Source organism: Vidua macroura, chromosome 5 (assembly GCF_024509145.1).
Source record: "Vidua macroura isolate BioBank_ID:100142 chromosome 5, ASM2450914v1, whole genome shotgun sequence".
NCBI lineage: Eukaryota > Metazoa > Chordata > Aves > Passeriformes > Viduidae > Vidua > Vidua macroura.
In genome coordinates, this window is record NC_071575.1 from 71,956,176 (window position 1) to 71,971,255 (window position 15,080).

Below are 15,080 nucleotides of genomic sequence, written 5' to 3' on the forward strand. Positions count from 1 at the left end.
TGAAAATCACCCCCAAAATGGGGTTAGAAGGAAGAGAGATCCCATAAAATCCCCTAAATCAGCCTGGTGGCAGAGGAAGGGTTTGCTGTAGGATTTTAGGGAAATTCTCCTCCTTCCATAGCCTGGAAAATGCAAACTGAGCCCTAAAAACTGGGAAAAAAAAGGGACAAAGCCAAACAGAAAAGTCCTTTCTGCCCCTCAACACATCCATGGAATTCCATGGAATCATGGAATGCTGGAAGCACCAAGGGATCACCAAGGGAACTTCTGGGATTTGGGATTTTTGTTTGGTTTTTGAAGTTCCTGGGCTGGAATGACCCCAAATCCCTGATTTTCCCCGGCTTGTGGAGATGAAACTTTAATGAGCTCCGAGCAAAGATTCACTCCCGGAAATTCAGCTCCCGGGAAAAGGTGAGGAGAGGTGGAATCCCAGGGATGTGTGGGATTGCTCCTCACTTCCTGCATTTTTCATAAATTCGGGATTTTTTCAGGGAAACTTTTGGGAAGTTTGAGGCCTCCAGGTCCTGTGGGCGCCCTCAGATGTTCCTGGCTCAGCTCGCTCCTTCCCGAGGGATATTTGGATGGAATTTGCCCTTGGAAACACAATTCTCCTGCAGCAAATTCTCCTCCCACGGCCGGGAATTCCAAACCGTGGCAGCCAAAAAAAGTCGGATTTGCTTTTCAAGGGATGAACCGGGAAATTCCTTCTTTTTCCTGCCTTCTCTTCCCTATTTTTCCTTAATAAAGCCACCACGAAAATTCCACGTCTGAAATGTGGAAAAATCCATGTCTGGAGCGTGGATTTGCCTCTTCCAAGGACATTTTCCCTTCCCAACAAAGATTTTGTGGGGAAAAGAAATTTGTGGGGGGAATAAAACTCAGGAAAACAGCCCAGGATGGGATCCAGAGGTGGAAAAGTCTCTCAGTCCCGTGCCCTGGTCCTTTTCCTTGGAAAAATCCCTCACGTGGATTTTCCCACCCAGCTCCTTGTGTTGAGTTGAGCCTGGGAGTTTTCTTTCCCAGAAGCAGCTCCAAAATTCCAAACATTTGGAGGAAAAAATTCCCTTCCAGGCCTCAGGGAAGGAGGGGAGCCAGAACCACATCCCAGGAGCTGGAAGCTCCGAACTGAGGTGGGAAAGGAAGGAATTGCTGGAGAGGAGGATCCTGACTGGGCAGAATTCCCGAGGTTTGGAGGCAAAGGGAAGCTCCCAGCTCAGATCCTGGATCCTCATCCAGGAATTCCCACAATTCTGGCTCCTTCTCTCCAGGCTGGGAGTGGGAACATCTCCCCACCCTAAATCAGAGCCCACCCCAAGTCTCTGCTGGCTCCAGGGTTTTCTCCAGGGATTTTTCCCACTTTTAGTAGGATTTGCCTCATTCCCAGGGATAACTGCTCCCCTCCAGCTCAGCCATGGCTTTTCCAAGGAAGTTTCAGAAAGGAGTTTTTGGATAATTTGGTCCTGGAGCCTCCAGGAGAATCCAACCCAGCCAAAAATCCGTGGTGGGACCCTTTGGAGGGACCTGAGATCTTCCTTGGATCACATGGAAAAATCCCTGTCCCCAAATCTCCATCCCTGTTCCCAAATCTCCATTCCAATCCTCTTCTGCTCCCAAACCTTGGGGGATTCCAGGAGTTTCCTCTCCGGGCTCACTGGGACCAGTCTGGTGCTGGGAGCCCAAACTGGGAATTTCCCCCCCCCCCCCAGCTGCAGTTTTGGGATGATCCCAGTTAATCCTGCTGGAGTTTTAGGGAATTGGAGCGTTTTTTCCCCTCATCCCACACCTCGTCCTTCCCATCCTCTCCCAAAGCTTCTCCTGGGATTGTGCTCACAAATCCTGGGAGAAGTTTCCCAATTTTTCCATTTTCCAGGGGGTTTCCCTGCATGACTGGGAAGAGAAAATTCCCTGGGAAATGGGAAAAACAGGGAAAACCCTTCCAAATCCCCACTCTCGGAATAAAAACCACTTTTTGTGGGATAACCTCAATCCACGCTGGAACCCCAAGAGCCATCCTTGGAGCCGGAAAAAAAACCTTTGGAATTGAAACACCCCTGCCCCAAAACCCCGGGGACAAAGCCGTGCGTGATCCTACAAAATCCCGGCACTGACGCCAGCCCCGCGTTGGGGTGACTCTTCCCAGATTTTGGGATCCGACGTCTTTTCCCCCCCCCCCCACCCCAATTCCCGTTTTTTCCCTGCGGATGGGGAGAGGCTCCGTGACGTCGCCGGCTCGCTCTGATCTCATTTTAATGAAATCATTCCCAAGCCAAGGCTCCGCGTCTGGAATCACGACTCCAACCCCGTGATCCCTGGGTTTTTTATAAATACACCGGGGAGGGGGGGAAAGGTTTCCAGAGAGAGGGAAAAAAATATCCCAGTCCCTGGGAGGGAAAAAAAAAAAATAAAATAAAATAAAAAATAATCAAGGAGGAGAAGTTGGGGAAAGGCTCCTGATGCCTCTTTCCTGGGAGTGATTCCACGGCAAATCCTTCCCATCCCAAGCATCCAGGAGAAGCAGGTGAGTGCCTGGATTCCATTCATTCCCCCATTTGCAAAAAAAAAAAAAAAAAATTAAATATTCCACTGTTTTCCTTGGGAAATCAGATTCCAGGGGTTTTTTTGGTTTTTAGGGACTGAGAGACTTTTCCACCTCCGGATCCCATCCTGGGCTGTTTTCCTGAGTTTTGCTCCCCCACAAATTTATTTTGCCACAAAATCTTTGTTGGGAAAGGAAAATGTCCTTGTAGGAGGCAAATCCACGCTCCAGGCATTGAATTTTCCAGGTTTTTTGGGGTTTTTTTGTTGTTGTTGTTGTTGTTTTGTTGTTGTTGTTTTTTGTTTTGGTTTTGGGTTTTTTTTTTTTTTAGGGAAAAAAAGAAAGGCAAGGTAGGGAAAAGCAATCCAAGATATTTTGATATCACAGGATTCAAAATTCCCCTCGCCCTCCCTCCTAGGAAAAACAATTTTTTTTTTTTTTTTTTAATTATTATTATCCCAGCAATTCTGGGAGGCAGACTGGAATAGGCAGCAGGGGAAGGATTGGGAAATCTTGGGAAAAGGAAAATTAGGGAGATAAATCCCTGCTGTCACCGCAGGGATGGGGAGGAGAGCAAGGCACAGCCACCCCCGAGCCCCGAGCCCGCCCGGATTTTGGGAATCAGCCGCGGGAAAAGCGCAAAGCTCAGCGGGGAAGCGCAGGCAGCACCGGACAGTTGAAGAAGTCCCCAGGTCCCATTCCCAGATTTATCCCAGACTTACCTGGGAAAATCCCGCTCCATTCCCGGCCCTCTGCCGCCGAGGCCAGCAGCGAATCCCTGCTCCCGCTTTTCCTCGCTGGAACGGGGCGCTTTTCTCCTTCCAAACCCAGCGGGAGATTTTTCAGGGTCGGCAGCATCCCGATAAAATTCCTGGAAAACGCTCCCGGCTATCGCAGCAATTCCCGGCGGGCGGAGCAGCAGCGCGGATTTAATTCCCATTTTCCTCCGATTCACCGCGGGTGGTTTTCCTCCTTTTCCTGCCTTTTTTTTTTTTTTTTTTTTTTTTTTTAGCAAGGAGGAAAACGCAATTCCAGCTTTTTTTCCTGCTCCGTAAAAACTTCCTGGAGCGGAGGGGCACAACCCGCCCCCCACCCCCGGCAAAAACAAACCCAATCCCAAAAAAATCAGCTTTTCCTTGCTTTTTTTTTTTTTTTTTTCCTTTTATTTCTGTTCTTTTTGCCAGGATATCCATCCCGGCGAGGAGCAGGAATGGGCGCGGACGGCTCCAGCCGCGTTTTCCCCTTGTTCTGCCTTTCCCTCGGCTCAGCTGAGATTCCCAGAGTTTTGCTGAGCGGGAAAGGATGGGAAAAAAACCCCAGGAAAAGGCGCTGGATTCAGTCCGTGGAGGGAGCTGCTGCTCCGAGATTCCAGACGGGGCAGGAACACCCTGGGGATCTGCCAGCTCTGGAAGGGCTTTGGGCGACATTCCCGCTCCCCATCCGGGATTTGGGAATCATGCAGGGGTGGGAAAATCCCCAATCCCTAAATTCCCATCCCGAGCATCCCATCCTGCAGGGCTTTGCTGAGGGTGGAGGGAGGTGAAACGCAGCTGGGAAAAAAAGGGGAATTTTGGGTTGGGAGGAATCTTCATCCCGAGTCCTTCGGGAATCTCAGCCTTGGATCACATGGAAAAATCCCTGTCCCCAAATCTCCGTCGCCTTTTCCACGAAAAAATTAAATCCTGGGATATCCTCATGTTTAAATGGCCAAATGTGGGATTTGGGGCTGGAGGAAAGGAGAGTTTGGGGTCCTCGATGATCCCATGTGGAGGTCGAGTGCCTGGGAAGGGTTTTCCTCCCTTGATCCTGCAGGAAAAGCTTTCCCTGGATCATTCCACGGCTGCTCCTCTTCCTCTCCCATCCGGATCCAGGGAAAGGTGGAGGGGATGGATTTGGGGGTTTTGGGAAGGGGTGAAATGGGAGGCAAAGAAGTGGGAATGGAGCAGCTCCCTGGAATCCTGAGGGAGGATCGGCACGGCCAAATCTCCCTCGGGAAGGGGGAAAAGGGAAGAGTTCAGGGAATGAACCTCCCAGACCTCTCCCCTTTCCCATGGACAGCAAAGAGCAGAGTTAAAGGGATAAACCTGCCCAAATTTAAGGGGAAATTTCCCAAAACTCCCTCTCCAAGGGATGGAAAAGGGCAGAATTAAAGGGATAAACCTGCCCAAAATTCCCCCTCCAAGGAATGGCAAAAGGCAGAATTTAGAGGATGAAACTTCCCAAATCTCTCCCCTCTACGGACAATAAAGGGCAGAGTTAATGGGAATAGACAGAAATTCCCTCTCCAAGGAGTGGCAAAAGGCAGAATTTAGGGGATAAGGCTGCCCGAAATTCCCTCTCCAAGAGATGGCAAAGGGAAGAATTAAAGGGATAAACAAACCTTTCCAAAATTCCCCCTCCAAGGACCAGCAATGGGCAGAGTTAAGGGGATAAACCTGCCCAAAATTCCCTCTCCGAGGAATGGCAAAAGGCAGAATTTAGAGGATAAAATAATTCCCAAATCTCCCTCTCCAAGAGACAGCAAAGGGCAAAGTTAAGGGGAAAAGACCTTCCCAAAATTCTCTTTCCAAGGAATGGAGAAAGGCAGAATTTAGGGAATAAAACTTCCCAAAATTCCCTCTCCAAGGAATGGAAAAAAAGGCAGAATTTAGAGGATGAAATTTCCCAAATCTCCTCCTCTCTTGGACAATAAAGGGTAGAATTAAGGGAATAAACCTGCCCCAAATTCCCACTCTGAGGAACAGCAAAGGGCAAATTTAAGGGGAAAAGACCTTCCCAAAATTCCCTCTCCAAGGACAGACCTACAGGCATAAACCCGCCCGAAATTCCCTCTCCAAGGAATGGCAAAAGGCAGAATTTTGGGGATAAAATTTCCCAAAATTGCCCCTCCACGGACAGGGAAGGGCAATTTTAGGGAGCGTGGCTCAGCAGGTGACAGATCCCAGACCGTGGATGGAGTTTGGATGGATCTGAGGAACACCCCCCCCATTCCCAGGAGTATTCCCAAGACCTCCTGCTGCTCCGCAAGCCCCCGTGGGAATAAAATCCGCTCCCAACCCCAAAATCAGGGATGGAATTCCAGCCCCAGCTGAGGTCCCCGCCATCCCTGGATTGTCCCCAACCAGGAATTGCCGCGCGAGCCGGTGGCCACAAGATGGGGCCAGAAGATTGGGAATGCCAGCAGGATTCCAGGGTTTTGGGAATGCCAGCCGGATTCCAGGAGCTTGGAGAGCCCGCCCGGCCTCGGGGCTGGCTGGGGACATTTTTCCATGCTGGGAATGGGCAAAAAGCCCCGCGGGAGATCCTTGGTGGCTTTTTGGAGAGGTCAGGTGGGGATAAAGGGAGATGGGGAGGGTTTGTGGAGCAGGAGGGCTCTCCAGGGATTTACAGCCCCCAAAAATGGGCCAAAAAGACCCCAAAAAGACCCCAAAAATGACCCCAAAAACGACCATGTTTCAAGCAGGAGGATCCTGGGGACCAAAAATACCCCAAAAATGACCCCAAAAACGACCGTGTTTCAAGCAGGAGGATCCTGGGGATGGAGCAAGCCCGGAGCACCCAAGGCCAAGGCTGGAGAGGGGACACGGGGCCATCACACGGGATCATCATTCCCACATCCTTTTGGGACTGAGGGAGGTGGGATGGGCTTGAGGAACATCTCTGGTGACTTCAGGGAGAGCAGGGGACAGGGAATGCCACCTTTGTGGCAGCCAGGGACACTTCGAGGAGCTGGAGTGGGATCTGTGGGGTCCCCATGGTCCAAACAGGGTCTCCTGCAGCAGCCACGCGTGTGCCATGAAGGAAAGGCTGAATCTTCCTCCCCAGGGAAGTTTCATGGAATTTCCATGAAGGAAAGGCCAAATCCTCCTCTCCATGGAAATCCCATGAAGGAAAGGCCAAATTCTCCTCTCCGTGGAAGTTCCATGAAGGAAAGGCCAAGTCCTCTCATCCATGGAAGCTCCATGGAAGTTCCATGGAAGAAATGTCAAATTCTCTCCATGGAATCTCAGCTCCATGGAAGCAAAGGCCAAATCTTCTCATCCATGGAAGCTCCATGGAAGTTCTGTGAAGGAAAGGCCAAATTCTCCTCTCCATGGAAACTCCATGGAAGTTCCATGGAAGGAAAGGCCAAACCCTCACCTCCACGGAAGCCCTGTGGAAACTCCATGGAAACTCCATGAAGGAAAGGTCAAAATCTCCTCTCCATGGAAGCAAAGGCCAAGTCCTCTCATCCCTGGAAGTTCCATGGAGCTTCCATGGAAGCAAAGGCCAAATCCTCCCCTCCATGGAAACTCCATGGAAGTTCCATGAAGGAAAGGCCAAATCCTCCTCTCCATAGAAGCTCCATGGAAGTTCCCTGGAAGCAAAGGCTAAATCCTCTCATCCATGGAAGTTCCATGGAAGAAATGTCAAATTCTCCTCTCCATGGAATCTCCATGGAAGCAAAGGCCAAATCCTCTCATCCCTGGAAGCTCCATGGAAGTTCTGTGAAGGAAAGGCCAAATTCTCCTCTCCATGGAAACTCAATGGAAGTTCCATGGAAGGAAAGGCCAAATCCTCTCGTCCATGGAAGCTCCACAAAGCAAAGGCCAAATCCTCCTCTCTATGGAAGTTCCATGAAGGAAAGCCCAAACCCTCACCTCCATGGAAGCCCTGTGGAAACTCCATGGAAACTCCACAAAGGAAAGGCCAAATCCTCTCATCCATGGAAGCTCCATGGAAGTTCCATGAAAAAAATGTCAAATTCTCCTCTCCGTGGAAGCTCCATGGAAGCAAAGGCCAAACCCTCACCTGCATGGAAATTCCATGGAAGCTCCATGGAACTGAAGCTCCTTGGACATCCCACCTCCCATCAGCACCCCAAACCAAGGGCTGGGCGTTGCTCCTTCCCACCTGTCCCAACCTTTGGATGGGACCTGGGAGGTGACTCCAAGAGCGCAGGAAGGGGAGTTTAGGGATCGGGAAGGGATGAGGAGATCTGGACCTCCCCAGCTCCCACGGGAAGCTCACGTCCCTCTCTGCCCTCCCCTGGGTGTCTCCACGGCCAGGCCACCGCCATGTCCCACCCCAGGCTGCTGCTGCTCCTCGTCCTGCTCGGAGCTGCCGGGACCGGCCGGGCCCTGAGCCTCTCCAGCGCCGCCTCCATCTTCAGCTGCCTCAACGCCGCCCTGTCGGGAGCGCAGGGGATCCTTCCCGAGGAGAACGCCGTCCTGGACAAGCGCGGCTCCGAGTCGCCGTCCCTGGAGGAGGCGTCCGAGGAGGACGCGGCGGAGGAAGAGCTGGGGAAAAGGACATTCCCGGGGGACAGCCACTACAAACACGCGTCCCCGGCGCCGGCGAAGGGCAAGACCTACCAGAACCGGGCCAAGAGCGACCGGCGCACCAAGGTCACGCTGTCCCTCGACGTCCCCACCAACATCATGAACATCCTCTTCAACATCGCCAAGGCCAAGAACTTGCGGGCCAAGGCGGCGGCCAACGCCCACCTCATGGCCCAGATCGGGCGGAGGAAGTGACTGGGCCACCGCCGGAGGGGACTCATGGCCGGGTGTGACATCGGCGCTGTCTGGTTTTGACCCATCGAGCGGCCTCACATCCATGTTCCTTCTCCTCCCCTTGTCTCCTCCCCGCTCGCCTCCGCCATTCCTTCCGGACATTTCCACGCGCAGGGAAGAGGTCCCTGTCCCCGGCAGGGCGCAGGGGACGCGTCACCCGGGAAGGTTCCTGATTAAAGTTACGATCTCTGGAGTTTCCAATGCTTTGTTGTCCCATCTCCTGCCCCGGCTGCTCCGTTGGGTCCGTAGGGATTCCTCCCCCAGCTCGGCCTCGTGGCCCTGTCCCCACCACGGCCTTCCCAAATCCCACCACGAGCTGCTCCTGCCACGGCCACCAATCCACTGGGAAGGGAAAAGTGCAGGGACAACCTCAGGATGGATTGCCCAGCTCCTCCTCCTGGGTCTTCCCTGAGTCACCAGCACCTTCAGCATCAACTTCCCACCCACACGGCCCCGGTGTCCCCTGATGGGCTCTGGCCATTGTCACCCACACAGCCCCGGTGTCCCCTGATGGTCATTGTCACCCACACAGCCCCAGTGTCCCCTGATGGGCTCTGGCCATCGTCACCCACACAGCCCCGGTGTCCCCTGATGGGTCCTGGCCATTGTCACCCACACAGCCCCGGTGTCCTCTGATTGTCATTGTCACCCACACAGCCCCAGTGTCCCCTGATGGGTCCTGGCCATTGTCACCCACACAGCCCCAGTGTCCCCTGATGGGTCCTGACCATTGTCACCCACACAGCCCCGGTGTCCCCACATAGGTCCTGGCCATTGTCACCCACACAGCTCCAATGTCCCCACATAGGTCCTGGCCACTGTCACCCACACAGCCCCAGTGTCCCCTGATGGGTCCTGGCCATTGTCACCCACACAGCCCCAGTGTCCCCTGATGGGTCCTGGCCATTGTCACCCACACAGCCCCAGTGTCCCCTGATGGGTCCTGGCCATTGTCACCCACACAGCCCCAGTGTCCCCTGATGGGTCCTGGCCATTGTCACCCACACAGCCCCAGTGTCCCCTGATGAGTCCGGCCAGGGCCGCCCACACGGCCCCAGGTGGGTTTGGATCCCAGGACCTGGAGGTGGCTCCGTGGCTGCTCCAAACCCACCCCGGGTCCCACCACGAATTCCCACCTGTCCCTTCCCATTTCCCCACTGCTCCGTTTTCCAGCTGGTCCAGGTTCAGCTCCTCATCCACAGACCATCCGTGCTCACCCCGCTCCTTCCCGGCCCTCCACCTTGGAATATCCATCCCTTCCTCTAAACCCTTCTGTCCACCTCCCAGCCCCGCTGGAATTCCACCTGTTCCCTCTTCCCTGCATGCAGCAGGTTTGGGAGGTGGAGAGAAATTTGGGAAAGAAATCTGGGACATAAATTTGGCCCTTCTTCCCCCAGGAGGTGCTCACCAAGAGGAGAAAATGAGATCCCGCCAGCCCCATCCAGGGCATGGCCACGGGGACATTCCGGGTGGGACACCACGGGACAGCCAGAGGGTTGGAAATGTCCTGGTGGGTGGGAAATGTCCTGGAGAGCCGTCAGAGGGACAATGACCTCCTGCCTCAGCGCCAGGGGTGCACGGGAGGGGGTCTTTTCCCATCGCAATCCGCTGGAATCTTGGATTATATGGATTTTTATAGCCCAGCAAATTCCCGGTGTTCTCAACCAGCAGGACATGGGCATTGTCCCCATTTTCCGTGCAGGGAAACTGAGGCACGGGAAGAACAAGGTCACACCTGCTCCGTGTCCAGTTGGACGCTCATCCCTTTGTTGGGATTGTGGGTTGTCCGGGTGGCCCCAGGTGTCCCAGGCTCAGCCATCGGGATGCTCAGAGGATCCTTGGAAGGAGGGACAGAGGGATTTGCTCAGAGCCCAGGGAGAAATCCCTGCTTTGAGCAGAAATTTGGGAGAGGTTTCCCACTGGGATTCCCAGGAAAGCGCCGCTCCAGGTTGGGAACAGCTTTTCCCCCCACCAGCCCCTGCCTGGGATCCTTTCCCAGCTCCTGGCTGGACAAGGAGAACATCCCAGCCCTGTGGGAGAGACTGGAATTCCAAAGGTCGCCTGCCTGGAGCTCCCACGGGATCTTTCCTCTGGAAGGAAGGAAATTCCCAGGGGAGTGGGAAGGGATGAGCGCAGGGATCTGCTGGTTCCAGGCAGAGCTGAGGCAGGGGCAGCTCTTATCAGCTGATAAGGAGTGGTGGGGAAGGCAGGGATCCTCCCTTCCCAGCTGCATCCCGGCGGGAGTCCCGCCCACACCTGGCACCCGGACAAACGGATCCTTCCCAAATTAACCCTTCCCAAACGGATCCTTCCCAAAGGAATCCTTCCCAAACTGACTCTTCCCAAATGGATCCTTCCCAAATTAACCCTTCCCAAACGGATCCTTCCCAAATTCACCCTTCCCAAACTGATCCTTCCCAAACTGACTTTTCCCAAATGGATCCTTCCCAAATTAACCCTTCCCAAACTGATCCTTCCCAAAGGAATCCTTCCCAAACTGATCCTTCCCAAAGGAATCCTTCTCAAACTGACTCTTCCCAAATGGACCCTTTTGAAATTAATCCTTCCCAAATTCACCCTTCCCAAATTGATCCTTCCCAAACAGACTCTTCCCAAATGGATCCTTCCCAAATTAACCCTTCCCAAATGGATCCTTCCCAAGCTGACTCTTCCCAAATGGACCCTTCTCAAATTAATCCTTCCCAAACGGATCCTTCCTAAATTAACCCTTCCCAAATTGATCCTTCCCAAACTGACTCTTCCCAAATGGACCCTTCTGAAATTAATCCTTCCCAAATGGATCCTTCCTAAATTAATCCTGCCCAAATTGATCCTTCCCAAATTAACCCTTCCCAAATTGATCCTTCCCAAACTGACTCTTCCCAAATGGACCCTTTTCAAATTAACCCTTCCCAAACTGATCCTTCCCAAATGGACCCTTCTGAAAATAATCCTTCCCAAATGGATCCTTCCCAAATGGATCCTTCCCAAACTGACTCTTCCCAAATGGACCCTTCTCAAATTGACTCTTCCCAAATGGATACTTCCCAAATTAACCCTTCCCAAACTGATCATTCTCAAAGGAATCCTTCCCAAACTGACTCTTCCCAAATGGATCCTTCCCAAATTAACCCTTCCCAAACGGATCCTTCCCAAATTAACCCTTCCCAGGCTCTGCCCAGCAGCTCCGGGGTGCCCAGAGGAGCTGAAGCACCGGCAGATTTCCTGAGGAAACGGGGTGGGAATGGGAGCACTGGAATCTCCACCAACCCTCCCATGGGGCTGGGAGCACCCAGAGCTTGGGAGTGCTTGGGAAGGGCAGCATCGATGTTTGTGGAATTTTGTAGGATCCAAGGGAGGATTCCAGGCAGGATTCAGCCTTTCCTGCCTTTTCTCACAGGGATGAAAACCAAACTCTTGGTCTTGTACCCGGAGCTGCTCACCCAGACCCACACATCCTCCTGCTCCCACTGCCGGATCCCATCCCAAATCCTTCCCTCTGCTGGATCCCATCCAGCTGATCCAAATCCTTCCCACTGCTGGATCCCATCCCAAATCCTTCCCCCTGCTGGATCCCATCCAGCCCATCCCAAATCCTTCCCTCTGCTGGATCCTCTCCAGCTGATCCAAATCCTTCCCACTGCTGGATCCCATCCCAAATCCTTCCCCCTGCTGGATCCCATCCAGCCCATCCCAAATCCTTCCCTCTGCTGGATCCTCTCCAGCTGATCCCAAATCCTTCCCCTCTTCTGGATCCCATCCAGACCATCCCAAATCCTTCCCACTGCTGGATCCCATCCAGCCCATCCCAAATCCTTCCCTCTGCTGGATCCCATCCAGCCCATCCCAAATCCTTCCCTCTGCTGGATCCCATCCAGCTGATCCCAAATCCTTCCCCCAGATATCCAGCTCTTCCCTGCCTCCAGGAATCCCCTCATCCTCCTTTTCCTCCTCCGCGTGCCAACACTCCAAGGTTTTTTCCCCACTTTTTTCCCCTCCCATCAGAGCAAACCAGAGGTGCTGCAAGAGTTCCGACATTCCCGAGGACAGCAGGATCCTGAATCCCATCCTGGGACCGAGGAGGATCCAGCCCCACCTGCTGAGGGACAGATTCCAAAATTACACTCCCAGTATTTAGGGAATACCCCCACGTTCACATCCATGGGGTTTTGGCCGGGAAAACCAAGGCAATTCCCAGCAGCGAGCAGGACAAGGAATGGGATGGATTTGTAGGGAATTCTGTCAGGAGCTCTGGAGCAGGGGCTGCAGGCCCACCTGGAGCCATCCCTGGTGGAATGAATCCCCTTCCTGGGATGCTCCTGGGACGTCCTGTCCCACAGCTGGGATGTCCCTGGGATTCCTGCCTGCTCCAGACTGGCCCAGGTGGGGCCGGGACCATTTATCCTGGGATTTGGGGCATTCCCAGCAGCCGGAGCTCCTCATGGACCCCCCTCAGCACAGGGACAGGAGATGGAAAATCCAAAGCAGGGTGAGGCCCTTCCCCAAATCCCAGCCCCAGCTCCGCTGGCTGCTGGACGGGATCTCCATGTCATTCCCGTGTGCTTTTCCTTTGATTCTTCATCCATTCCCTTCCTGACCAGTTTTTACGGATTTTTCCCGGGAACAGCCTCATTTCCTGCTTTCCTCAGATGATCCCAACCCTCCACTGAACCCAAGCAAGGCTTGGGACAGACCAGGAATGTCCAAGGGGACCAAACCGTGATTCCCAAGGAGCTGTTCCCACATCCTAAACATGTGTAAAGTTTTAAAACTCCTTTTCCCGGCCTCTGGGACACCTCGTGTCCATGAATTCCTTGATTTTGTCTGCTTTGCATGGAAAATAAAACCATTGTCCACCTGCAACGGGATTGGTCTCACTGGTGACTTCAGTCCTGGCTTTATCCCCTCTCCCACAGCTTCTCCAGGACTTCCAGGGCATCCCTAACTCCCCATCTCTGATGGAATTTTTATCCCTATTTCAGGGAAGGGACACTGAGGCATGGAAAGGTCCCCTCCCCACCGGTGTGCCAGGCCCCTCATTCCCTCTGGAAGTGGGATCCAGCTTCCATGGGGAAGGCTTTGGCTTGTCATTATCCATGGTTTGGGCTCAAGGAGTCAAAATTCAGGATTATTTGGGGTCAGGGAGCTGGAGCTGCCCTGGAGCTGGGACAGTCCAAATTTTCATGGATCCAGTGCTGGAAGAACCATCCCAGTCCCGTGATCCCAACCCAGGAGCCCCATCCCCAGGAATTCCAGCGTTTGGAAAAGGAGGGTGGGAAGCAGAAAACCCCTTCCCAGCCCTGAAGGTTGCAAGGGAATTTTGGAAAATGAGCTTAGTCCTTTAAATAGACTAATTTTTAAAAATTTATTTCCCCCCCCAAAAAAAAAAAAAAAAATTCCTGAAATTTTTCTGAATTCACAGGAGGTGCTGATGGACGTTATAGGGAAAGCAGCAGTGAGTGAGGATTTAGAAGCCAAGAAAACCCCAAATTCCATGGATTTGCTGGTGCAAATCCTTCAAAGCGCCTCCATTTCCCACCTGGGCATTCCCAGAATTCCCGGAGCCTTTCCCAGCAGGAGGGGACAGGTTTTAGTGTCCTCGTGTCCCCCGTCACCACCTCACCCACCAGACCCTCTCTGCCACCACCAAACAATTCCAGGAGGGCACCATTCCCGCGGTTCCTGCGTGATCCAGGGGGTTTTGGGATCTTCTGGACCTCTTCAGGCGCGGTGCTCCCAACTTCCAGCCAGGTGAATTCCACAAAGGCCAAGGGCAGATCTGGAGGAGTGCCAAGAATATTCCGTCGGCGCCGTGATCCTGGCTGGATCCTCCATCCATGACACCCACAGCTCCCAGGCAGAGCTGGAATTGTCCCTTCCCAAAGCCCCTGGAGCGCTGCGCACGTGCTGAAAACCCATCACTTTTAATTAAATTAAAGAGGTTTTTTCCCAGCTCCTAAACCTGCTGGGGCCAGGAGGCTGGAAGGAGGCATGGAAAAACCTCATTCCTTCTGCTGGGAATGCTCCAAGGAAAAGGGCAGCTGGAGGTGAGGCAGCTCCCGGGATTTCCCACCTCGGTGACCTCCCAGCCCCAGGAGCTCCCATGAGGAAAAAATCAGGATTTAAATCCAGCTCCCTTCCCTCAGGTCATTTAAACATTCCCGAGCCAGCCCTTCAATTCCAGCCTGATCCAGCTTTTTCTTTTTTTCCTTGGATTTTTACTTTTTTTTCCTTGGATTCCTCTTTTTCCTTTCATTTTTTCCTCCCCAAGCTGCTTTTCTTGGCTCCCTCACGGCACAGGGAGTCCCCAGAGGAGGAGGAATATCCATGCTGCAATCCAGGGAAAGGCAGAGGTCAGGCTCAATCCCCTTTCCCAGCTCGTTTGCAGCTTCCAGGGATTCTTGCATCACGTCTGGGAGCAGCCAGGAGAGGGAAGGGATTTTTTTTCAGGGAGACAGGGAGCTTGGGCACGGTTTTATAGGAGGCTGACAGAGCCAAAACGCTGGAATTCCCATCTCAATTCCAATTAAATTTCCAGCCCTGGCAGCAGGACAGGGATTGCTTTAGCAGGAATGAGAGGTTTAAGGATTCCCTAGGGAATTGCTGGCAAAAGTATGGAAAAAAGTGGATTTAATCTAAAAGCGAAAGCGTGACAAAGCTCCTTGGCAAAGCTCAGCCTGCAGCTTTTACTGGATGGGGAAAAGCTCAGGGAAAAATAAAACCTAAATTTGAGCCACCTGAAAGTAAAAATAAACAAAAAATGAGCTGTGTGGAGGTTGGGAATGGGAAAGGATAAAAGGAATAAGGGAGATCTTCCCATGGAATCCCAAGGTTCAGAGGGAGCCCCTTCATCAACAGTTTCAAGTTTTTAACCTTTAAATTAAAAAATGAAATTCAAATTAAAGCTCTTAACTAATGGCCTAGCTAAAACAATTGAACAAAAGGTTCTGTAGAATTTACTATCAGCACAAAGTAATTCGCTCAGTGGC

General features: G+C 52.8%; 1 protein-coding gene across 1 annotated transcript; it reads left to right on the forward strand.

Moving 5' to 3' along the window:
* Positions 1–2,441: 2,441 nt before the first annotated feature.
* Positions 2,442–8,284, forward strand: UCN3 (urocortin 3). Its single transcript, XM_053979005.1, has 2 exons — positions 2,442–2,518; positions 7,585–8,284. Exon 2 carries the CDS (start codon positions 7,594–7,596, stop codon positions 8,050–8,052), a length of 459 nt encoding a protein of 152 aa, XP_053834980.1. The 5' UTR covers positions 2,442–2,518; positions 7,585–7,593; the 3' UTR covers positions 8,053–8,284.
* Positions 8,285–15,080: the final 6,796 nt, after the last annotated feature.